This window comes from Pseudophryne corroboree, chromosome 2 (assembly GCF_028390025.1).
Source record: "Pseudophryne corroboree isolate aPseCor3 chromosome 2, aPseCor3.hap2, whole genome shotgun sequence".
In the NCBI taxonomy this organism is placed as follows: Eukaryota; Metazoa; Chordata; class Amphibia; order Anura; family Myobatrachidae; genus Pseudophryne; species Pseudophryne corroboree.
In genome coordinates, this window is record NC_086445.1 from 394,769,558 (window position 1) to 394,795,882 (window position 26,325).

The 26,325-nt window shown below is 42.7% G+C and overlaps 1 protein-coding gene across 4 annotated transcripts in view; it reads left to right on the top strand.

Moving 5' to 3' along the window:
• VWA3B (von Willebrand factor A domain containing 3B) overlaps positions 1 to 26,325 on the top strand; it is a 340,688-nt gene that overhangs the window by 267,134 nt on the left and 47,229 nt on the right. For all 4 annotated transcript variants that reach the window (XM_063953326.1, XM_063953327.1, XM_063953324.1 and 1 more), the window contains exons 24-27: positions 4,952 to 5,076; positions 6,250 to 6,387; positions 6,592 to 6,689; positions 19,462 to 19,625. In XM_063953326.1, coding sequence (XP_063809396.1) covers positions 4,952 to 5,076; positions 6,250 to 6,387; positions 6,592 to 6,689; positions 19,462 to 19,625 — 525 coding nt within the window. The remainder of the gene's footprint in view (positions 1 to 4,951; positions 5,077 to 6,249; positions 6,388 to 6,591; positions 6,690 to 19,461; positions 19,626 to 26,325) is intronic.

Consider the following 26,325-nt stretch of genomic DNA (forward strand, 5'->3'; position numbering starts at 1 on the left):
CCCGACTGATCTCTGACCATTGAAGGCAGTGTCAGTCAGATTGTGTAATTGGGGGAATGGCTTCCTGATGTATGGAGGCCTTTAGTTTCTAACATAATCACTGTTGGACTGAACTATGGGGGAGAATTATCAAACCTTCTAAAGAGGACAAGTGTACATGTTACTCACAGCAACCAGATTCTACTAGCTATCATTTATCTAGTACAGTCTATAAAATGATAGCTAGTATCTGATTGGTTGCTATGGGCAACACTTCCATTTGTCTTTTATAGGAGGCTTGTTAAATCTTTCCCAATATTGTTGGGTAAATAGATGTACCTCCCCTACAGTAATGCCGTGGTAACTAACATTTTGTACCGCAACAGTACTAAGTGAACTACCACAAAACTACCACAAAATGATAGTTTTAGTGCTGTATCCCGGCAGTAGGCTTTGTGAATGTTTTTCCAGATTTCCAGATAAAAGAGGTAGTGCACATGCACCAATCACTCATCCTTGGATCTGCATTTTGCTAGGCCTGCATCTCTCTCTCTACTCCTCTTCCCTCATAACTTTCATACTGCTCTGTCTTCTGCGCTCTGTTTTGCCTGATCGCTGCACTGCGAACGAAAGCAGCTAGTGATCAACTCGGAAGGAGGGCCATTGTTATGTTGTATGGGTTAATACAAGTGATGGCAAATATGGGAAGTAGTGTCTATGAATCAGCAGACAAACTCTGCTTCACCGGACTCAAAGCTGAGAATAGTGGTGTGCCTGCCTATGGGGATATCATTCTCTGCTACAAGGTTTTTTTAGTGTATATACTTTTTTCAATATTTAAAAAATAGTTTAAAAAAGCTAATAGCACCGTGTTGCCCGTGTGCTCATTGGATGTCTGTAGTTTGATTGACAGACTGCCGGGGAAAGGAAACAGATGTAGAGGGCTTACTCCCCTCCAGCAGCTACATCATAAGTAGAACAACAGCTTTAGTTTTCTGTGAATAACCTGTTCTTTAAATTAGACAAAGCAGTGGTAATAGAGAATAACAGAAAAAGGTTACCATAGCTTTGTAAGTATACCCCTATGTCCTATACCCTTGATTTAACGAAGGAGCGATGGTTGCTATGGGTTCTCCTGAACTGCTGTTCTCCATGGCACTGGAACTTCATAGTGCATCTAGTTGAGGGGTGGAGGAGAACATTTTAACTTTAGCTGGTGTCATAATTTAATTATTATTTCCTCCTCCACCACATACAGATGTAGTTACCCTCGTATTTTAGGACACTCTTTACAGTGGTAGCAATAGTTGTGCTTGGTGTGACATCACTGATATGAATCTACCGATCTCTACATAACATTGTTTAGAAGATTGTAATACCCCTTTCACACCAAGCTTCTAAGCCCAGGATATTGCCAGGGCAACCAGAGTCCTGGCTTGGTGTGAAAGGGTCTACCCGGGTTGTGTTACGTGGGAATGTGACCCTGGTCGCTACTAGGGTCGAAACCCTGGGAGGGGCGAGGCCCAGGTTATCCAGTGCTTGGAGATGATGTTATCTCCAAACGGCTGCAGTTCAGGCAGACTGCACAGTGGTGCAGTCTGAAAGGGATCTACCCGGCAATATCCCAGGTCCCAGCCTGCGGTCTGAATGAGGTTTCAGCCGCTGTGACACAGCTTGGAACCATGTTCAAAAACCCAGGTTGGCTCAGGATTTTGATGTGAAAAGGCTATAAGTAACAGCACACAAGTTCTAGCCATGCACTTATTTGCAGCGATAAAAGAGATGCACTACTGTCCATAAGAATTGGCATATTTTTTTTAATTTATGCAACAAATAGTACATTGTGTAGATTTACTATAAATGCATCAATTATTTCAGCTGATATCAGCCAACAGAAGGATCTTACATACAGTGGCAAATTTTCCATTAGGCACCAGCGGCGGCACTTGGATGCTTGTGTTGGTACTGTCAGCTCAAAAAGTACCAGTAACTGTAAGATATTTCCTCTGTACTGTACCATGGGGGTAATTCCAAGTTGATCGCAGCAGGAAATTTTTTAGCAGTTGGGCAAAACCATGTGCACTGCAGGGGGGGCAGATATAACATGTGCAGAGAGAGATAGATTTGGGTGTGGTGAGTTCAATCTGCAATCTAAATTGCAGTGTAAAAATAAAGCAGCTAGTATTTACCCTTCACAGAAACAAAATAACCCACCGAAATCTAACTCTCTCTGCAAATGTTATATCTGCCCCCCCTGCAGTGCACATGGTTTTGCCCAACTGCTAAAAAAATTCCTGCTGCGATCAACTTGGAATTACCCCCCATGTGCCATTTTGAATGGAGTATAAACTGGTAGGACATGCACATACTGCCCTTGTAAGTTGTCCTACTTAGTAAATATGTACAAATAATTAGAAAAAATAAAAATATTCATAGTTAATGGCTTTTTCTTTATTATTCTAATAAAATGGCTATGAGCAATCAATAAAAATAATAAAATTAGGTGTGGGGGGCGTTACTGTTGTGCCTAGGGGCGGCCTCACTACTAAATCCGACCCTGCTTACACACACATTGTGGTAAATTCAGATTGCTGTTTTTCTATGAAAGAATGAGAAGCATTCAGTGCTGTTCAGTGTAGCATCTGATTGTACAGTACAGCAATGAAAGCTTGTTCCTCTTTCAAGTCGAGATAATTTGTGCTAAAGCCAGGTATCGTCTTTTACCACAAGGTGGCTTTAGTGTATTCAAACACAAGTGCATTCAGTTGCATTGCATTTGTTTGTTTTATCTCTTTGATGGAAGTAGGTACAAATGTACCATACTGTACATACCTAATTTTTGTTTTCAGTCATTAATTTTCTTATACCACTTTTTTAAGATGACTTCTGGGGACTCGGGGAAGGAAAGTTCCAGGTGTGATGTATGTGGATCACGGTGCAGTGAATTTTGTCATTTAAGCCACAAACTCATGATGTAATGCTATGATTTGTCAGGAGGGTTGTATTCTCTCCTGGGAGCCTGGGATAACTCTCCCAAGTTTGGGATACTACCATACATTCAGGGAAAGTATGCATGTGGGACATACACCAAGAGTTAAGGTGGCCATACACTCAGATACAACTCACCATCAGCCATACAGACCAATTATCTGACATACTGATAACATAAAGTATCCTTGGTCTATTTGTGTCTGATGGTTGGATATCAGAGTAAATATTATCGTATCTGTCTGTCACAAAAGATTTTTCATGGTTATCAATCTGATAATTGATGATCTGTTGCAGCCATATACTAAAATGATCAGCTCGATCACCCAATAATTGTCTGAGTGGGGCAATAATTTCACAGTGTATGGCCACCTTTAGGAGTAAATCCAGCTACAATGTACAGTGTTCCTCCTTAACAAAACCATGCTGCACTGCAGTGAGCAAATTTTGACAGATTTAGAATTGAGTGGAGGGGCCATTCTAGATCCTAGCTCAACTCTAAATTGCAGTGTAAAAATAAAATTGAGTGTGTGTGTCTGTGTGTCTGTGTGTGTGTGTGTGTGTGTGTGTGTGTATGTATGTATGTACAGATGGAGCCACGCTCATCTTGGCCTCTCTGCTGCACCTAGGCACACCATGGTTTATTAGCATAAGCCTTTCATCTATTGTTCTCAGCTGCAATACAATACAGAGAGAACAATACAGCAGGGGATTAAGTCATTACAGCAGGGGATTAAGTCCAACTTTTCTGGCTCAGTTAATCCTATTAAAGGCCAAGATAAAGATGGCTCCATCTGTATGTATGTATGTATGTGTGTATATATATATATATATATATATATATATATATATTGTAATGTTCAGGGATGTTCTGGGATATTAAGCTTAGTAGAGTGGTCAGTGGTGCAGTGGACAAGGTGCTGAAGTATCTCCATACAGCTTAGCAGACAATAATTGACAGTCTAGCCCCTATACAGGGCACTACCTCACTGCTTCAGCCGTATCTTTCAAGAAGCAGCTAGTCTGTAAGCCTCTTCACACAGAGAACGGGATGTATCATGCATATTGCATGCGATACATCCCACCACTTATCATATGCTTAGCGGCATTTATTAATGTTGTATGCATGAATAATTGTGAATATAAGCACACAGGACAGCTCTTTTCAGATAAGAACTGTCCTTTGCCTTGTGAAGACTTAGGGAGTCCTATTTTGCATGCACAGCCATCGGCCATTGACACCAAAATACCGGCTCCTGTCATTGTGTAGGAGCCACCACTGCAGCCACAGTAGTCTCCTGGGGCAGCCCACATCTTGGAGTGGGGAGAGCAGGCGAACAATAACAATATGTCTAGGGGCGTTCTGACCCCTAAACCACCCCTGCAAAACCCCACAGTCTCTATTTTATATCAGTCCACAGTTATAACCCAATCTCAATATGCATCGACTCCTAAATGTAATAATCACCAGTGTAATATATAAAACAGTGTAAAGTATATAAATACTGAAGATGTTCCTGTACATTATTCATGAGCATAAATACATCATCCTCAAAATAATACCTACTACATGTAATTTAACTACTTGCAGTTGTAGACACTGAAATTGTTTCTCACATGGTCACAAGGTAGTAATCCATTACATCACAGATTGCCACACATTTCCTATTCACTATCTCTTCTTCTCTCACTCCTCCAAGATACTCTGCTATCTCTGTAGGTTTTAGGACTCCATTGCTTATTGTGTAATCCATGTGGTAGGATGGAGGAAGGGATGAGGGAGTGTGATGATGGAGGTTCTATCTCTCCTGGGTCCAGCTACAAATAGGCTGACTGTGTGGAAAATAAACTTCTGGGTTTCCAGTCAGTTACTATTTTAAGCACATTTCTTTTTCTTATTTTAGCATATTGTAATTCAGATAGTAGCAGTATGTATAACAAGTATGCTCTTTCCAAATAATAATAAATTAATTATTCCATACAGGAACTGTGCTGAGAAGTATTAATGCTAAGTCTGCTCTAGTGGATTTCTGGCTAGGAGAGAATCAGATTGTTCCCATCAGATTTATAATACAAACTGGAGGAGCTCTGCCTTGCCCAACCCTAAAGGTTACTATATTATATATCATTATATGTGTTCAAATGAATTAATGATATAAATACAATGTACTCTGTCCTCAATAACTTCTAATGCCAACCTGGAAACTCAGGAATACTTTGTATCCATAGGGATGTAGGCATTTTTTTTTTGTCATCAGAGGCAGTATAGCAGGAGACCTGCTGGATCCAATTCAGTGGTGTATTAATGTCCGAGGGGGAGGTGCAGCGCCTCCTACCTCATCCCTGCTCCGTGCCCTCCTCCACACACACACTTCTCTGTATTTTCAGCCAGTGATCATCTTCTCTCTAATATGTTTAGAAAGCTAGCAGCCATTCTTCAGAATATGTCGCTCAAAATATGGTCCCTTGCAGCAGGTATAGGGGAGGCACTGCTCAGCACACAGAGGAGCCTATTCTGGGTGCAAAATGTGTGCAGAATCAGAATAGGCCCCCGTTGATACAGGGGCCCGTGTGCAGAGCACATCCTGAACCAATTGCAGTGCCAGCAGGCAGCATGCTGCTTAGAAGTATTGCTTGTAGAACATTTGGAATTCAGGAGTTAGGACAAGTATTTCACCACCAGGAAAACAAAACATGGACCAGTAGAAATTTAAAGCAGCTAAAGGAAGTATAGTATTTTATTACATGACAGTAACTTGTCGTACCTATAAATCTATTTCCTCTGGCATTGTATGCCAATAAAGTGAGCAGGCATCACTTTACTCTACTATATAACTAGTCTCAGAAAGCTCCAAGAATATGATAAAAAATGTAGTAGTAAGATTTACAGGGAAATGAATCAAAGCTTGGAGAGCTAAAGTACCAAACAATCATCTTCTAAATGTGATTTTACAGGCTGTGTTTGAAAAACGACAGGAGCTGATTGGTTAGTACTTTATCTCTCTCCAAGCCTTAATCAATCTCCCCCTATATTTTAATTTTAAAGACATCAACGTGGATTATTTAGGAATGATTACAGGTCCATTTAAAGTATTAAAACTCCTCTGAAATGTATCTTATTTTATAGCTAGGATTAAAACCATCAATTTGCTATTCAAATATGCGGTAAATAATATGTTTATGTAAGGTCTTTATGCTAAAGATATTAAAAATATTGTTTTGTAATTTTGATTAACACAAAAATAAATGGCATACATGTTGTAACTATATGGCTGCTTTCAGGTTGGAGATTGTGTTTTCTCAAAAACTGGGGCGAGAGGAGGAGGAGGAGGTTGTTATGTCCCTGCAGTGGTCATAGCAACACCAAGGACTGAAGCAGCGGATAAATTGTACACTGTTATGAAGTACAACAATAGAAAAGTAAGTGCAGTCACAGGCCTCTTGTTTATACAGTCTATCTGACGATACACTACAGAGGCCGAGTATTAATATAAGCTGCATGATATATATACATTCAGTAACCCCTTCAGTAGCACAATAACACAGTGCACTGTACCTACATAGCAATACAACAGAACAATACCATCTGAATATGCCATACTCCTTTTGTCTCTTTTTTTTCAGGAACATTGTTTAAGGAGCGAGCTCATTAAAATTAGCCCGTCACAATTTGCTTTTTCCTGTGGCTACATAAGAAAAGCTCAGATGATTGACTATACCATGTAAGTATAATTCTATATACTCATATTTTATAGGTCATATATAAATATTGGAAAACAGTAAACACAATCACAAGTGCAAGAAAAGAAAACGTTAGGGACCATATACAATGCAAAAAAATGACGTGCTTTTATTTTTGCCAGTGTTCCTCTATAAGAGTTTCATGCATATAACCCTGTTTATGCAGGGCAGTCCTGATTAGAGCAGACAGTCCCAGCCGACTGCCATGAATATTGGTAAGATTGTTGAGGTCTTTTGAAAGAAGCAGGCTAAGTGCTTTTATGTTGTTTTTTTAAGTTATGGTAGTGTTTTTTAACCACTTTACTTCGCCAAAAACCGCTCCAAAATTGTCTGGGTTTTTTGTAAGTGAATTAGGTGAAGAACATTAATTTAACCCTGTCCAAAATGATTTTAGTTCAAAAAATATATATATTTTTATTTATTTATTTATTTATTTATTTATTTTAGATTTTTTTCAAACATCGAAACATTGGGGGTAATTCCAAGTTGATCGCAGCAGGAAATTTTTTAGCAGTTGGGCAAAACCATGTGCACTGCAGGGGGGGCAGATATAACATGTGCAGAGAGAGTTAGATTTGGGTGGGGTGTGTTCAATCTACAATCTAATTTGCAGTGTAAAAATAAAGCAGCCAGTATTTACCCTGCACAAAATTAAAATAACCCACCCAAATCTAACTCTCTCTGCACATGTTATATCTGCCTCCCCTGCAGTGCACATGGTTTTGCCCATCTGCTAAAAAAAAGTCCTGCTGCGATCAACTTGGAATTACCCCCTTTGTTCGGAAACATTGCGAGCATGGGAACATCGGGACCATCGCGGCTTTCATTTTGAAAGCCGGGACAGCCTCCAGGTACACAGAGGGGTCTTGGGGGGGGGGGGGGGGGGGTTAATTTACACTTCCCCAGCGGCTGCTATTGTCTGCAGCCGCTGGAGGGGGGGTCCTGCCGTGCCGACCAATCAGCAGTGATCGGCAGCACGGCAGACACAGGGGGAGAGTGCAGAGAGGCAGAGGGACCTTCCGGTCCCTCTGACAGCAGCAGCGGAGGGAAGTTTTCCTTCCCTTCCGCTGCTAACACAGTTTATCTGATTAGTCGCATCCTGTGCGACCAGGTCAGATAAAGCACTTGCAGGCATGGTCGCATCTGATGTGACCATGCCAGGCAAGTGGTTAAAGGGAATTACAATGTCTGGTGTCACTGATGTAAAACTGTATTGCACCACCATCTGTACAGGTTATGATGTAATCAGTATGTACACTATGGGGGTAATTCCAAGTTGATCGCAGCAGGATTTTTTTTAGCAATTGGGCAAAACCATGTGCACTGCAGGGGAGGCAGATATAACATGTGCAGTAAGAGTTAGATGTGGGTGGGTTATTTTGTTTCTGTGCAGGGTAAATACTGGCTGCTTTATTTTTACACTGCAAATTAGACTGCAGATTGAACACACCCCACCCAAATCTAACTCTCTCTGCACATGTTATATCTGCGTCCCCTGCAGTGCACATGGTTTTGCCCAATTGCTATCAAAAATCCTGCTGCGATCAACTTGGAATTGCCCCCTATGTGCAATACATACTATGGTATAATTAAAAAAAAAAAAAAAAAAGAAAATAGTCAGCTTTGCATTGCCCAAACCCATACCCAGCCCCAGTGCTGGGCTACCAAAATTATTGCTCTGTTGGAGTGGGTGTTTGGAAGAGCAAGCAAAGCAAATAGGTAACCGAAGACAGGTGTTGCCGACAACACAGAGGATTTGTAGTGAAAACTGTAAGACGTTGACTTAAGGGTCTATTTACTAAGCCTTGAATGGAGCTAAAGTGGACAGAGATAAAGTATCGGCCAATCAGCTCTTAAAAGTAATTTTTCAAACCCAGCCTGTGCCATGGCAGTTAGGAGCTGATTGGCTGATACTTTATCTTCTTTATCTTAGATCTTACTTCACTGTTATTTTAGTTTGGAATAAAATAAATTAAAATCAAATTATTTAAATAAAAAGTCCTTTTTGGAAATCTTTATTGTACATGCCCCTGGCCCTGATTGGTTACTTCATCTTAAATGTATTTAGAATATAAGCAACTTAGGTATATGCACAATTTACGGAAAGGATTTAAATGTTGTTGTTTTTTTGTTTGTTTTTTCAATATTTCCTTATATTGACAGTCTTTACCAACCACCCATTTTTTTCATTTTGAGAATAACAGAGGTTAATTTGGATTGTGCTGCACAACTTGTAGGGTGCATAGTTGGAGAATGGCTATGGCCATTGGTTGGGGTTTTAATGTTTTATTTTGTATTTGTATGAAACTGCCTCTAACACATAAGGACAGTCCCCTGAAATTGGTGCTGTCCCACCAAAATGCAGATGTTTGGAAGCTATGCTTTATATAGTGTATTAGTTGTTCACACTCTGTTTTACAATTTCCACTTAATTTCTATCTTGTTATTTTCTTTTCTGCTTCCTTTATTCACATTGAAGATATATTTAACTTTGCGGCTGCTGGGACTTATCAGCATTGCAGATACCATTGTATCGTTGTAAGTGCAGTAAATTGTGAAAAACTAGAATGGTTTCTATAAGAAATTATTGCGATAAAAGTAGCAATCTGAGAGTACAGGCTGTGAAACTGCATGTCTCGTCCACATAGAGTGCTCAGGTGTAAGCATTCTCTATACAGTAAGAGCTATAGTTTGGCATATCATGCTGAGCAGATGGAAACACGTGGGATTGTCTCGCCGGGTACTAGGAAATAACCTGTATTTTGGAATTTTCCCATAAAAATCTGCTTTAAAATTACTTTTTCTACTGTGCACCTTAATGCCATTCACAGGTTACACTGTAGGTTTAGCTATCAAATTGTTTTGTATCATAGTTAACCTCTCTTATGCAATACAGGTATTGTTCTAAACAAATAATAATATCATAAAAGACATCAGACTATCCTAACTACTTAATGTGAGTTATTTTGTTACTGCCGCATGTTGGTGCAATACCTTTTGTTTCATTATGCTGCAAATGACCTGGATATTTTTATGTCTTTGCAGAGCTACTAAATAGTTTAAACAAAAATAATTTTCTCATACGTCCAAGAGGATGCTGGGGTCCACTTCATGGCCATGGGGTATAGACGGTTCCGCAGGAGCCATGGGCACTCTTAAGACTTTTCAATGGGTGTGAACTGGCTCCTCCCTCTATGCCGCTCCTTCAGACCTCCGTTTTAGAAATGTGCCCAGGCAGACTGGATGCACTCCAGAGGAGCTCTACTGAGTTTCTCTGGAAAGACTTATGTTAGTTTTTTTATTTTCAGGGAGAACTGCTGGCAACAGTCTCCCTGCTTCGTGGGACTGAGGGGGCAGAAGTAGGAACCAACTTCCTGAAGAGTTTCATGGCTCTGCTTCTGGCTTACAGGACACCATTAGCTCCTGAAGGGTACTGAACGCTAGCCGTGTCTAGATGCTCACTCCCACAGCACGCCATCACCCCCCTCACAGAGCCAGAAGTCAGAAGACAGGTGAGTAGAAAAAGACAGATCTTCTATCAAGTAAAGTGACGGCTGAGGTACAGTGCGGCTGGCGGGAGCGTAGCACGCCATTGCTGCCCACACACACAGTCACTGCATGGTGCAGCACGCTGGGGGGGGCGCCCTGGGCAGCAAAAACACCTCTATATACTGGCAAAAATGGGGCATAAGATGCCCAGGCACAGCCCTACCCCAGCCAGTATAAATATTTTAAAAGGTTTCTGAGGTAAAAACGCGCCATTGTGGGGGCGGAGCTTCTTCCTCAGGCAGCCAGCACACTGCTCAGCGCCATTTTCTCTCTCCTCAGGCTGCAGAGACATCGCTGGTCCTCCTTCACTTCTGACTACAAGTATCAGGGTGCAGAACAGGGGGGGGGGGGGCACTAGCGAATTTGGTGATTTACAAGTGTGTTTTACTGTGTAAAAAGCGCTGCATGTCAGTGGGCATTCTGTGTTCACAGGCATTGGATACTGGCATTGGGGTTGTGAACTGGCTGCTCCTAAACTGTGTCCCTCTAACAGATTTTACTGTGTGTCTGTGGAGGATGTGAATTTTCAGGGCTCTGTTCTTCCATCCGCAGGCGACCCCTCTGGGTCACATAAGAGACCATTTGCGAATATTGTGAATACTGATACCGACACAGACACTGATTCTTGTGTCGACGATAGTGACTCCAGGGAAATAGATCATAAATTGGCAAAAAATATACAATATATGATTGTAGCTATAAGGGAAGTTCTGGAAGTCACGGAAGCCACTCCTGTACCTCAGGAGAAAGCTTATTTCTATAAAGAAAAGAAATCCAAGGTCACTTTCCCTCCTTCCCACAAGATTAATACTCTCTTTGAAGGGATGTGGGTGAATCCCGAAAAGAAATTTCGTGTTCCCAAGAGAATTCAGATAGCTTATCCTTTCCCGGTGGAGGACAGGAAAAAATGGGAGTCACCCCCTGTGTTAGACATGCTCTGTCCAGGTTGACAAAGAAGGTAATTCTCCCTGCACCTGGTACGGCTTCACTAAAGGAGCCAGCAGACCGCAAAATGGAGACTGCATTGAAATCCATTTATGTTGCCAATGGTACGCTGCTCAGGCCCACAATTGCTTGTGCGTGGGTGAGTTGCGCTATTGAAAAATGGTCAGAAAGCGTGTCATCAGAAATTGACACGATTGATAAAGATGAGATACTCCTTAAGTAAGGGAATATCAAAGACGCTGCCGCATACATGCTAGAAGCGATGAAAGATATTGGACTCTTGAGTTCACAAGCCACTACCATGGCAGAATCGGCTCGGCGGGCATTGTGGATTCGCCAGTGGAACGCGGATGCAGATTCCAAAAGAAATATGGAGGCTCTCCTATATAAAAGTGAGGCCTTATATGGCGATGGACTGGATGCGTTAGTCTCGGCGGCTACCGCAGGTAAGTCGACATTTTTGCCCTCTGCGCCTGCACCAGCAAAAAAGACATATCACCCGCACATGCAGTCCTTTCGGCCCAATAAATACAAAAAAGCGAGAGGTTCCCCCTTCTTTGCAGGTAGGGGAAGGGTTAAGGGAAAGAAGTCCACAGCGGCTTCAGGTTCCCAGGAGCAGAAGTCTACCCCTACTTCTGCCAAATCTTCAGCATGACGCTGGGGCTCCTTTGCGGGAGGCCGCTTGGGTGGGGGCACATCTCAAACTGTTCAGCCAAGGTTGGATTCTGTCTGGCCTGGACCCCTGGGTTTTGCAGATAGTATCCCAGGGGTACAAGCTGGAGTTTCAAGACGTTCCCCCATGCCGATTTTTCAAATCGACCTTGCCAGCTTCTCTTCCAGAAAGGGAAGCAGTAACAGCGGCAATCCAAAAATTATGTCAGAATCAGGTCATAGTCCTGGTACCTTTGTCACAACAAGGAGAGGGGTTTTATTGAAGCCTTTTTGTAGTTCCGAAGCCGGACGGCTCGGTCAGACCGATCCTAAACCTAAAAAATCTGAATCTCTATTTGAAACGATTCAAGTTCAAAATGGAATCACTGAGGGCAGTGACTTCCAGTCTGGAGGAGGGTGACTACATGGTGTCTGTAGACATAAAGGATGCTTACCTGCATGTTCCCATTTATCCTCCTCACCAGGCTTATCTGAGATTTGCGGTTCAGGATTGCCATTACCAATTCCAGACGTTACCTTTCGGTCTCTCCACGGCGCCGAGGGTATTCACCAAGGTGATGGCGGAGATGATGGTTCCCCTGCGTCAAAATGGAGTCAATATAATTCCTTATCTAGACGATCTCCTGATAAAGGCGAGATCCAGGGAGCATTTGTTACAAAACATCACACTCTCCCTGTCAATACTCCAACAACACGGTTGGATCATAAATTGTCCAAAGTCACAGTTGGAACCGACGACAAGCTTGTCTTTTCTCGGGATGATTCTGGACACAGAAGTTCAGAGAGCATTTCTTCCGGTGGAAAAGGCTCGGGAAATCCAGAAAATGGTAAAACAGATATTGAAACCATCAAGTGTGTCGATCCATCAGTGCATTCGATTGTTGGGGAAGATGGTGGCGGCCTACGAGGCCATACAGTTTGGCAGGTTCCATGCCAGAGTATTCCAGTGGGACCTGTTGGACAAGTGGTCGGGATCCCACCTACACATGCACCGGAAGATAATCCTATCGTCAAAAGCCAGGATTTCGCTCCTGTGGTGGCTACACAGTTCTCACCTACTAGAGGGACGCAGGTTCGGGATTCAGAACTGGGTCCTCGTAACCACGGATGCAAGTCTCCGAGGCTGGGGAGCTGTCACTCAGGGGGGAAAGCTTCCAAGGAAAATGGTCAAGTCAGGAAGCCTGCCTTCACATAAACGTGCTGGAATTGAGAGCCATTTACAACGGCCTTCAACAAGCGGTACATCTTCTTCAAGATCATCCCGTGCAGATCCAGTCGGACAATGTAACAGCAGTCACGTACATAAACAGGCAGGGCGGAACGAAAAGCAGAGCAGCAATGGCAGAGGTGACGAAGATTATCCTCTGGGCAGAAAGACATGTAAAGGCTCTGTCTGCAATTTTCATTCCGGGAGTGTACAACTGGGAAGCAGACTTCCTCAGCAGACACGATCTCCATCCAGGAGAGTGGGGCCTCCACCAAGAAGTCTTCGCGGAGGTGACAAGTCTTTGGGGAGTTCCTCAAGTAGACATGATGGCATCTCGTCTCAACAAGAAGCTTCAGAAATATTGTTCCAGGTCGAGAGACCCTCAAGCAATAGCAGTGGATGCGCTAGTGACCCAGTGGGTATTGCGGTCAGTGTTCCGCTGATCCCAAAAGTTCTCAGGATCATAAGAACAAGGGTTCGAGCAATCTTCATTGCCCCAGACTAGCCAAGGAGGGCTTGGTACCCAGCTCTTCAGGAGTTGCTCATAGAAGATCCTTCGCAAGGACCTGCTACAGCAGGGGCCGTGCATGTATCAAGACTTACCGCGGGTATGTTTGACGGCATGGCTGTTGAGCGCCGGATCCTAGCCCGAAAGGGTATTCCCAAGGAAGTCATCCCCACCCTTATTCAGGCCAGGAAAGGAGTAACCTCAAAACATTACCACCGTATTTGGAGAAAATATGTGTCTTGGTGTGAATCCAAGAAGGATCCTACGGAAGAGTTTCAGTTGGGACATTTTTTTCCATTTTCTGCAGGCTAGTGCGGAGGCGGGCCTCCGATTGGAGTCAATCAAGATCCAGATGTCGGCCTTGTCAGTGTTCTTCCAAAAACAATTGGCCTCTCTTCCAGAGGTTCAGACCTTCGTGAAAGGGGTTCTGCACATCCAGCCTCCATTTGTGTCTCCAGTGGCACCATGGGACCTTAACGTGGTGTTGCAGTTCCTTCAATCGGATTGGTTTGAGCCTCTACAAGAGATAGAGTTGAAGTTTCTCACTTGGAAAGTGGTGATGCTTTTGGCATTGGCATCCGCACGGCAGGTGTCTGAATTAGGGGCCTTTTCTCACAAGTGCCCTTACCTGATCTTCCATGAAGAAAGGGCAGAGTTGAGAACTCGTCAACATTTTCTTCCAAAGGTGGTTTCATCTTTCCACATAAACCAACCTATTGTGCCAGTGGCTACTGACACGTTCACTGAGTCAAAGTCTCTAGATGTGTTTAGGGCTTTGAAGATTGATGTCGCTAGAACAGCTCGAATACGGAAAACAGAGTCTTTGTTTGTCCTGTATGCTCCCAACAAGATTAAGTGTCCTGCTTCCAAGCAGACTATTGCGCATTGGATCAGAGGTACGATTCAGCACGCTCATACTACGGCTGGATTGCCGTTGCCGATTCCACTAGGAAGGTGGGCTCATCCTGGGCGGCTTCCCGGGGGGTCTCGGCATTGCAACTTTGCCGAGCAGCTACTTGGTCGGGGTCAAACACATTTGCAAAATTCTACAAGTTTGACACCTTGGCCGATGAAGACCTCAAGTTCGGTCAATCGGTGCTGCAGGGTCATCCGCATTCTCCCGCCCGTAGTGGAGCTTTGGTATAAACCCCATGGTCATGAAGTGGACCCCAGCATCCTCTAGGACGTATGAGAAAACAGGATTTTGATACCTACCGGTAAATCCTTTTCTCCTAGTCCGTAGAGGATGCGGGGCGCCCTTCCCAGTGCGTTCTTTACCTGCAGTTTTGTTATTAGAGTTACACAAGTTGTGTTATATTAGTTTCAGCATGTTGCTGTCATTGGTTCATGCCTGTTGGCGTGTGTTCTGTTGAATGCCATGTTGTGCGGCATGATTGAGGTGTGAGCTGGTATGTATCTCACCACTAGTATTAAAGTAAATCCTTTCCTCGAAATGTCCGTCTCCCTGGGCACAGTTCCTATAACTGAGGTCTGGAGGAGGGGCATAGATGGAGGAGCCAGTTCACATCCATTGAAAAGTCTTAAGAGTGCCCATGGCTCCTGCAGAACCGTCTATACCCCATGGTCATGAAGTGGACCCCAGCATCCTCTATGGACTAGGAGAAAAGGATTTACCGGTAGGTATCAAAATCCTGTTATTTGTCAGGTAACTAACTAAGGCTTTATAATTACATTTAGCCGTGTCTCTGCACTGGAAATACTTACTAATGGAAGTCCTTGGGGTTTTTGATTGGCACAGAAGAGACTGAAGCAATGAAGCATCATGTCCATTTGTTATTTCTAATTTCACATTTCTTTGAATTGATGAAAATAGAGACCCACAACATTTCCTCTTTGGTAGATTTATTCTTTTTTTTTTTTTTTTTTTTTTGCATACATGATCTTTCTGGGCAGGCTGAAAAAAGCAGCATCCATATGGAAAATACAATGAGCATACAGTAGATTAATGTAACAATAAAGATGGCTGTAGTCATGTACTTTAGAGAAAGGGGTGAACGAGTATTTACAACAGACATTTGGAATTAACTTGTTCGTAATGTATTTACTTAGTCAAAACTCTATAGGTAATCTGTGGCCATTCAACTGCTTTCAGAATTGCTCCAGAAAACTAGCATGCATTAGTAGGCAGCCTTAGTTTTGGGGATGACTTGCACACACCATCCTCAAGAAGAGGATAACTGCTCATAAATAATAATAAATCAATATATATCTGTGTGTGTATGTGTATATATATATACATATATATATACATACATACATACGAATACCAGCAAACAAAAATTAATCTAACTCCTACGGCACATGCGTTACAGAGTGGTGCTACATCCCATCTGCTTCCAGATTCAATGTGCATTGTACACACAGGTACCTAAATAAATAGTAACAGAGAGCTACTGTATAACATCACAGGGCTCCGACTCTGACGTTAATTACTCTATTGCTGCAAACTCACACTGGAAAATAAACGACTCCGCCCTCAACCAATGCAGTGATTAACTCCATCTGTCACACATTCTGTCTTTATCAGTGTTCTTCATGTACTGTATATGGTCCATCTGGATCTCACATTTAAAAGGACCCGACACAGAAATGATTATGATCCATCTGATCCAGTGCCATAACTAGGCATTTTAGCGCTGTGTGCAAGAAACCGGCATTGGCACCCCCCCCCCCATGCAAGATAGGGTCAGTGCTTCATGGGGCGTGGCTTCATGGAGAAGGGGTGTGGCCACACAATAATATCAATTCATACTACGGTGCATAGTAGTTTCCATTATTCAAATTACGCTGCACAGTAGCGCCACTACACCAGGTAGAGGCCCTTTTACACATTACGGCAGACAGTCTCCCTTTTTACATATTACGGCAGCCAGTCCCCCTTTTTACACATTACGGCAGACAGCTTCCCCCTTTTTACACATTACGGCAGACAGCGTCCCCCTTTTTACACATTATGGCAGACAGCGTCCCCCTTTTTACACATTACGGCTGACAGCGTCTTCTTTTTACACATTACGGCAGACAGCGTCACCTTTTTACACATTACAGCAGACAGCGTCCCCTTTTTAGACATTACGGCAGACAGAGTTACCCTTTTTACTCATTACGGCAGACAGCGTCCCCCTTTTTACACATTACGGCAGACAGCGTCCCCCTTTTTACACATTACGGCAGACAGCGTCCCCCTTTTTATACATTACGGCAGACAGCGTCCCCTTTTTTACACATTACGGCAGACAGTGTCCCCTTTTTACACATTACGGCAGAGTCCCCTTTTAACACATTACGGCAGACAGCGTTCCCCTTTTTACACATTACGGCAGACAGCGTCCCCCTTTTTACACATTACGGCAAACAGCGTCCCCCTTTTTGCACATTACAGCAGACAGCGTCCCTTTTTTTTACACATTACGGCAGACAGCGTCCCCCTTTTTACACATTACGGCAGACAGCGTCCCCCTCTTTACACATTACGGCAGACAGCGTCCCCTTTTTACACTTTACGGTAGACAGTGTGCCCCTTTTTACACATTACGGTAGACAGTGTCCCCCTTTTTACACATTACGGCAGACAGCGTCCCACTTTTTACACATTACGGCATACAGCGTCCCCCTTTTTACACATTGCGGCAGACAGCGTCCCCCTTTTTACACATTACGGCAGACAGCGTCACCTTTTTACACATTACAGCAGACAGCGTCCCCTTTTTAGACATTACGGCAGACAGAGTTACCCTTTTTACTCATTACGGCAGACAGCGTCCCCCTTTTTACACATTACGGCAGACAGCGTCCCCCTTTTTACACATCACGGCAGACAGCGTCCCCCTTTTTATACATTACAGCAGACAGCGTCCCCCTTTTTACACATTACGGCAGACAGTGTCCCCTTTTTACACATTACGGCAGAGTCCCCTTTTAACACATTACGGCAGACAGCGTTCCCCTTTTTACACATTACGGCAGAGTCCCCTTTTAACACATTACGGCAGACAGCGTTCCCCTTTTTACACATTACGGCAGACAGAGTTACCCTTTTTACACATTACGGCAGACAGCGTCCCCCTTTTTACACATTACGGCAAACAGCGTCCCCCTTTTTGCACATTACGGCAGACAGCGTCTCCCTTTTTACACATTACGGCAGACAGCGTCTCCCTTTTTACACATTACGGCAGACAGCGTCCCCCTTTTTACACATTACGACAGACAGCGTCCCCCTTTTTACACATTACGGCAGACAGCGTCCCCTTTTTACACATTACGGGAGACAGTGTCCCCCTTTTTACACATTACGGCAGACAGCGTCCCACTTTTTACACATTACGGCATACAGCGTTCCTCTTTTTACACATTGCGGCAGACAGCGTCCCCCTTTTTACACAATGCTGCAGACAGAATAGATAGACAGACAGATAGATAGATACTTACCATCTCTCCCCGCTGGCTCAGGCTCCTCGGTGCAGGCTTCATGCAGCAGATCCCAGGCAGGGGAGTAGGAGGAGGAGGGAGGGGGACTGGAGCTGCAGCAGCGCTATGTAATTGGTAGTGGCACCGCTGCAGCTGTCCCTCTCCTTCCGCATTGGCTGTCCGACACCGCTGTGAATGCTGGGATAAGTACAAGGCCTCGCCCCCTTTTTGCCGCAATCGCGGCAGGAGATCAGGGGCGCGCACCGGGTGTCACCACACTCGGTGACGCCTCTGGTGGTATCTATTATAAAGCAACACACACACAGACAGTGGAGTTCTGTGACAGAACACTGTTTGTCCCTTGCACTAAGTTTATTTGCTAGGACAGGGACATGCCGCATCACTCCTCTCAGACTTTTATGTTTCTGTGCTACAGTGCTGCCATAATAATGAGAGCGGATAAAGCATTAGTTGTGTGCCCTGGACGAGACCTCTGCATACCTGTGCGGTGACCTCCTCTCATCTTTCTCCCGGTCTCTACATTCTTCTACACCACCATGGGTCTTAAACTTCAGGGCAGTGTCGCTCACTGCACACGCGCCGCCCATTCAGTGAAACCTGAGGAGGGAGTGAAGGATAGAGCCGATGATGTCACATCAGGGGCGGAGTCTGCGCTAGTACTGCCCCCAACCAGTTACAGCTTCTTGTACCATTATGTTTTGTACTGGAAGCACTGTGTGGTCGGAGGGTAGGATCTGCTGTTATCGGCAGTGGTCAGCGTCGCAGCCTTGCCTGTTTTGCCGGTGGTACTGTGCCCACAGCGCTTTTTGCGCTGTGTGCCAGGCACCGCTGGCCCATAGCTAGTTACGGCTCTGATCTGATCCTCTGGCAGGCCCATCTTCATTTTGCTCCTCCTGTCATCCCTCACTACCTTTTCTTCTTTGCTAACTCTTCCCCCTTGTTCCCATTTTTCTCCTTCTTGCCCCTCCTTGCCTTCTCCTTTCTCTAGCATTATTATTCCCTCTTCATCCTCTTTTGGGGTACAAATAAGATGTCTTATTATTAAGGTTTTTGTTCTCTGCCTTTTATTCTCTTGATTATGCTATGTGATTATTGGTGCCCCTTTATTCATTGTAACCCCTTTCCCTATTTTAGACTTTTCTGTATCTCTCATCTTACAATTTGAATATTTTAAATAATAGACGTACCAAAAAAAAAGTGTCCCCTGAGTAGATGTATAACTAAGTTAACTAACTATACTCTAAGTAATCAGCAAGAGTATAATACAGTAAGACAAACTAATGTTTATTGTTTTATTTAGAAATATGTTTAACATAATCTAACATTTTGATAATATTTTTAATGGTTAGTTTATATGTTTTCACGTTTGCATTTTGTTGCTTTTTATAGTACATACTTACTTCCAAATATTGATTTTTAGCCCTAATGTCCAGTTCGTTAAACCCCTTCTAAAACCAAGTCCACCAAAAGAGAGAGAGAATATATCTGTACCAAGTGGAATAAGACCATCGATGAATCAACGCGTAAAATCCAGAACTCCGAGTGATAATGACTCTTCTGCTAGCACGGACATCGTAGATCAAGGTAGAGTACACTCATCATTAACAATACTTATTGATTCACCCAAGACATGTTTTCTCACATAAGCTTTGATATCACAGGTTGAAAACCCATTCATTTATTTTACATGCATTTCCAGTTTCATTCATTCTTGCAAGTAACATGATTGGATCCACACTTTCATATTCAGGTTTGATTTAAATAGCTCATAAGCATTCAGATGATTTTCTAATTTAATGAGACAATCATTTCAATTTCCTCCCATTCTAGAGGGCCTTCCAAAGTATTCAATGCTGGGTTTCTCTTTTGTCTGCCGAGCCGTAATTGAAATGACTGAGTGGCTCACAGTCTCTGTGTTCACCCTTAGTATACTGGGATTTTGTAAATAAACGTAATGTTTTCATGGGTCATATACAGTTTTCCCCAATTTCTTCAGTAGAGATGTATGTGGGATATTATATTTCCATGCAGTTTCCCAAACTCTTCCATTACAACCCGGCTTTTAGGGATATCCATGCTAAGCATAGGCGACTTAATTTGTTTCTAAGTCAATTTGATTTACTGGGACTCAAGCATGGATATCCTTAAAACTTGGATTGTAATGGCGAAATTTGGGAAAGTCTGCTTTAATGATTGTAGTGCATTTATAGTGAGATGAATTCTGTCAATGAGATTGTTATGTGTCCCAGTCCTTTAGTCCAATACTGATCTAACATTCTGTGTTGTAACAGTGGACCTGATTCATGTTTGTATGTTTGTAAGTAAAGCAAAAAAGAAAGCAAGTACGCAAAACCATGTTGCACTGCAGGTGGGGCGGATGTAACATGTGCAGAGAGATTTAGATTTGGGAAGGTTATACTGTTTCTGGGCAGGATAAATACTGGCTGCTTTTGCATGTTGCCCATAAATGTTAGACAGCTTTATCATTCCACCGTAATTTAGATTTTAAATGCACCCCACTCAAATCTAATCTCTCTGCACGTTACATCTGCCCCCCCCCCTGCAGTGCAACATGGTTTTGTCCAGTTGCTTGCTTATCTGCTGTACTTACAAACATTAATCAGGCACAAAATGACATAATTGTATAATATTTGGATCCGTAGACAATGTATACAACTCTCAAGTAATTAGTCAGGGAAATTAACTGTTAATTCTTCTAAATATGATCTGTAAAAACCTTACTTTGTTATTCTAAGTATATTTTTGATACAATGTATAATGTGCTTAACACTATTTTACTTAAGTATAATGCTATACAGATTTTTTTTCGACATATTTTCTGTTTTTTGCCAATTTTCCTGCTTCACTGCGATAATATATCAAAGACAATTAAAAAACTTATTACACCTATCTATAATATCTATAGTGGGTGTGAAAATTCAATTTATTCCCAGGATACAGCTAAGATTTCTATCGATAAATGATGCCACCTCTGACTAGGAGAAAAGTATTATTCAGTGAAGCTATTATTTTACACGCTGGGAAATTATGATTTGAGGCTGGAGGAGGCGAGTTTATTTCACCAGGGAAAATTAATCTTCACTTACAAAAAATGACATTACCCAAGGAAACAGGACTTCTCTATGGTGTTTATTAGATTAGACTTATCTTCCCATTTCCTTTGTCCTATACATAGCCTGTGTAAGGCAACTCATTTACCTGGCACAGGGCCGTATTCAGAGGCGGTAGCTAAGCAGTACCAGCTGCAGTATCGGCTAAGCAGTACCAGTTGCAGTACCAGCAGCATCAGCTAAGCAGTAACAGCTGCAGTATCAGCTGCAGTACGTGCAGTATCAGCTAAGCAGTAACAGCTGCAGTACCTGTAGAATCAGCTAAGCAGTATCAGCTGCAGTACCTGCAGTATCAGCTAAGCAGTAACAGCTGCAGTACCTGCAGTATCAGCTAAGCAGTAATAGCTGCAGTATCAGTTGCCGTACTTGCAGTATCAGCTAAGCAGTATCAGCTGCAGTATCAGCTAGGCAGTAACAGCTGCAGTACCTGCAGAATCAGCTAAGCAGTATCAGCTGCAGTAACAGCTGCAGTACCTGCAGTATCAGCTAAGCAGTATCGGCTGCAATACCTTCAGTATCCGCTAAGCAGTACCAGTTGCAGTACCAGCAGCATCAGCTAAGCAATAACAGCTGCATTATCAGCTAAGCAGTTTCAGCTGCAGTACCTGCAGTATCAGCTAAGCAGTATCAGCTGCAGTATCAGCTAAACCGTATCAGCTGCAGTGTCAGCTAAACAGTATCAGCTGCAGTATCTGCAGTATCAGCTAATCAGCATCAGCTAAATAGTATCAGCTGCAGTACCTGCAGTATCAGCTGCAGTACCTGCAGTATCAGCTGCAGTGACTGCAGTATCGGCTAAGCAGTAACAGCTAAACAGTATCAGCTAAACAGTATCAGCTGCAGTATCTGCAGTATCAGCTAAACAGTATCAGCTGCAGTACCTGCAGTATCAGCTAAGCAGTAACAGCTGCAGTATCAGCTAAGCAGCATCAGCTGCAGTATCAGCTAAACAGTATAAGCTGCAGTACCTGCAGTATCAGCTAAACAGTATCAGCTGCAGTATCAGCTGCAGTACCTGCAGTATCAGCTAAACAGTATCAGCTGCAGTACCTGCAGTATCAGCTAAACAGTATCAGCTGCAGTATCTGCAGTATCAGCTAAGCAGTATCAGCTGCAGTACCTGCAGTATCAGCTAAACAGTTTCAGCTGCAGTACCTGCAGTATCAGCTAAGCAATAACAGCTTCAGTACCTGCAGTATCAGCTAAACAGTATCCGCTGCAGTATCTGCAGTATCAGCTAAGCAGCATCAGCTGCAGTACCTGCAGTATCAGTTCCAGCAGTATCAGCTAAGCAGTATCAGCTAAGCAGTATCAGCTGCAGTACCTGCAGTATCAGCTAAGCAGTATCAGCTGCAGTACCTGCTGGTGTCACCGCCCAGGAACGCCTATCAGAACTGCATGACTTTACATGCAGTTCCAATCTGTGTCATCCGGCGGTAAACATCGCGAATCATGCGCAATGCATCTTGGACATGTGCATAAGTAAAGCATTGGGTACTTACTCCAGATGTTTTTACTTTTGCCCCCGTCTGAATCAGGCCCAAAGTCACATGACTATACTGAGCATTTAAGAGCCCCCGTGCCAGATTTGCATAATTTGGAAAGTGACATAAAATACCAAATATAGATTTTATAGGATTTGGTTACCTCATCATCAAAATGCTATCCATAGAATACATTGCAGGAAGAAACCAGCCAACATATTCTTTTTCAAAAACATAATTTCCTTTTTCCTTATTACTGCTAAACTTATGTTATATATTCCATTGTGTTATTCTATTTCATGCATCAGAGGACAGATAGAGGAAGCCGTCCTACATACAGTATGCCTTCAATACAGGGAAGTTATTGGCACTGATGGTGGTAACATAGATGTCTTAGTCTTGTTGGGATGGGTCAGTGTCATATATAGACAGCATGGTAGCTGTGAGATTCCCAGGACACTTACCATTACTTCCAAGTGCTGCCAGTCACAGTAATGACCCCTAATAATAACATGTAACATAATAAGGTGATAATACCCCTTGATATGTATTACTTTATTGCTCACTGGACAATTTCAACAATTAACCCTATTCTATGTGTTTGGGAATTCACAGAAACTGTGCATATCTTATTGCTGTGGTTTACATTGACTTAAAGGGGTAAATTTACTAAAGTGGGAGTTTTTATTAGAACTAGTGATGTTGCCCATAGCAAACAATTATCTTCTAAAAGCAGCTAGATAAATGTTAAGTAGTATCTGATTGGTTGCTAAGAGCAACATCGGCAGTTCTAAAAAACTCCCACCTTAGTAAGTTTACCTCTAAGCATACCTCCCAACATTTGGAGTGAAACAGGAGGGACTCCTGGGCGCGGCCTACACAAAAGGCGTCGTGGCTTTGTGGGAGTGCCGTGATCGCGAGCCACGCCCCTGTTTTCTGTCAGTGAGGGAGCATGCCCAGTGCTCTGTGAGCTGCTGGCATGCCCCCAGACCTTCTGTCTCCCGTGAATAGACGCTGTGGCCATGTACAGGAGCCTCCCACCTGCAGGAAAATCGGGACAGTTAGGAAGTATGCTGTAAGTGTGATGTAGAATGCAGTCTTATGTGTCTTGCACCATATGTACACAGTGCTATGAGGGTTACATTCTGCATGTGATTTGTTTCATCTACATACTGTAGCCCTTTGTACTGTCCTATAACGTGGCCAGTTGTTGTAATGCAGTTCCCAGGAAATGTCATTCTGTTTGTTTCTGAAATTAAATGTAGAAGTCATACTTAATAAAACCTTGTTTTCTGTGCTGAACAATAAGAATAGCAAGGCAGTTCTCATGCTAGGAGGGCTCTTATTACTGTTATTATTAGTTTTCTGAGACATTCTATGGTTACTGTGGTGGGCCTCGGACGCAGCTGCTTCTTTTGGCGCAGTTATGTCTATAGCAGGTGAAATTTTTCCAAGTGATTATGGCCCTCTATGTGAGCGGTTTAATGTCTTTGGGTGCAGCCACATTCACTGACACAACTGCATTAGTTTAGGCACTTCCCGGGAACACCCACTACAATTCAAAGACCCTGCGTCCAAATGTGTACTGCACTAACATTTGCAAAACATCTGCTGTGTGACTGGGACCAGTGCTGTAGACAGCTCTGCCAGGCCTGGTTAATATTTTGTGGGCGTAACCTAATCGCAGGACTCATGGCCACACACCCCCTGGAAAAAAGAAGAAGAAAAGGTATTTGTAGCACAGTGAAGTGCGACGAACAGGGGACGCAGTGAGCCCCTCAGTCAGGGCCAAATCCAGGGGGGCACAAGCAATGTGATAACTCAGTCCCCTGCTAGGCCCCTCTAATAAGCCGGGCCTGGGTAATTAGTACCCCTTCCCTCCTCTCAGCAATCCTGACTGTTACACATGCACAGCAGCATCAATACTGAGTCCCCGTCTTTGATTCAGATTAACATTTCATCAGTCACCAGTTTGCTTCACTTGCCTCTAGCATGCTTGCCCTGTGGTTGGTACACTTCCTTAAACTATAGAAGCACATTGCAGCTTGCTTGCAATACAGTATATAATATAGTATATTGTCCCTTTACAAATAAATAACAGAAAGATGTATAAGAAAAGCTGTGTGTAAAGTATTGTATGTTTTGTATATGTGGTGTATTTTTGTAATCTATTTTGGAGCTATAATAAAGCATATCAAACCATTGTCCTCATTGTAAATCTGGTATATTATGTGTGTGCCGTTCTAATCAATCTACATATACTGTGTGCTTCTTTAATACTGTTATTTAGTGCAAAATGGCTGTTTGACTGTTACAAGGTTGCTCTAGTATAAGATGGTTATCATTGACAAATAAGGTACATTTCCCCTGTAACAGTATGACAAATGATGACTGCTTTTCTCATGTCTGCGTTCTCCTCTCCAAACATAAATAATAAGCTACTGTGGATAAAGAATGGAAAATTCTGTAGCCCAGCACAGATCCTAGACTATGCTATGTAGAACATCAAGCCATTCTGTACATGGCATCATACTAACTGATATTGGATACTACTGTGATCACTTTGCAGAATATCTGCTCTCCTCTCTCACACAGTAGAGCAGCTGATGTCACCCCAAGCTTCTGCTGATAAATTAGAGGCACTTATCCAATCAGCTCAATCCCTCTAGCTAGATAAATATAGTCCCTTCAAGGGAATCAGAAATGACATAAATACAAAATTGGATAGTCTTCCTTTAACAAAATAAGGAAGATCTGTAAATACTTCCCTACTAAAGGAAAACGTAATTAATCATAATGAGTGTTTTTTTTATTTTTTATAATACCATGTATGATGTTGCTGGTTTGTTAGATATTCACTACTGATATTCTTATGCTTCTTGCAAATGAAATGACATCTTTAAGCACCACTGACAGTATTATTTACAGATACTAATACATATATAAAGGTAACTTGTGTGTATTCTAATAAATAATTAAATCAAATAATGTGTAGGCTTAGAATGGATATTTTTTAGTTAAATTTTAGAATGTGTAAATTAGATACATACTGTACTTTCTTACATTCTACAATTTGGGCTCCGTGTTTCAGCACATATCTTAAATAAACAAATCTGTCATTAAAAGCATTATATACGCCTAAATGTGATATTGACACAACATAACCAATATACAGCCTGCCAGCTAAAGAGTCACGTATTCTGTTCTCACTGTGCTACTTTTGTCTTCTGCATAATTTATTTCAGTTGAATCCAGGAGCGGCATTACCACACTCTGCCCATTTTTAAGGCTCATATCTCAGATAACCTCCATTGTCACATTTCATCACTAAATTATATCTACTGTAGGAAAAAAGCTGAACTGCCTCACAGGTTTACATTAATAGCAGAAGCTTTGCTACTGCTGGAAATGGGAAAATATGCAGATGTGTGGAGTTATACTGACTGATATGTCTATAGATAAAGCAGAATGTACAAGAAGCATTACATTTGGAGACATTATTTATTACCAGTAATTTATATAGCGCAAACATATTCTGCAGCGCTGTACTGAGAATATTTACCCATTCACATTAGTTCCTGCCCCAGTGGAGCTACAATCTATGGGGGTCATTCTGACCCATTCGCACGCTGCAGTTCTTCGCTGCGGTGCGAACGGGTTGGAAATGCG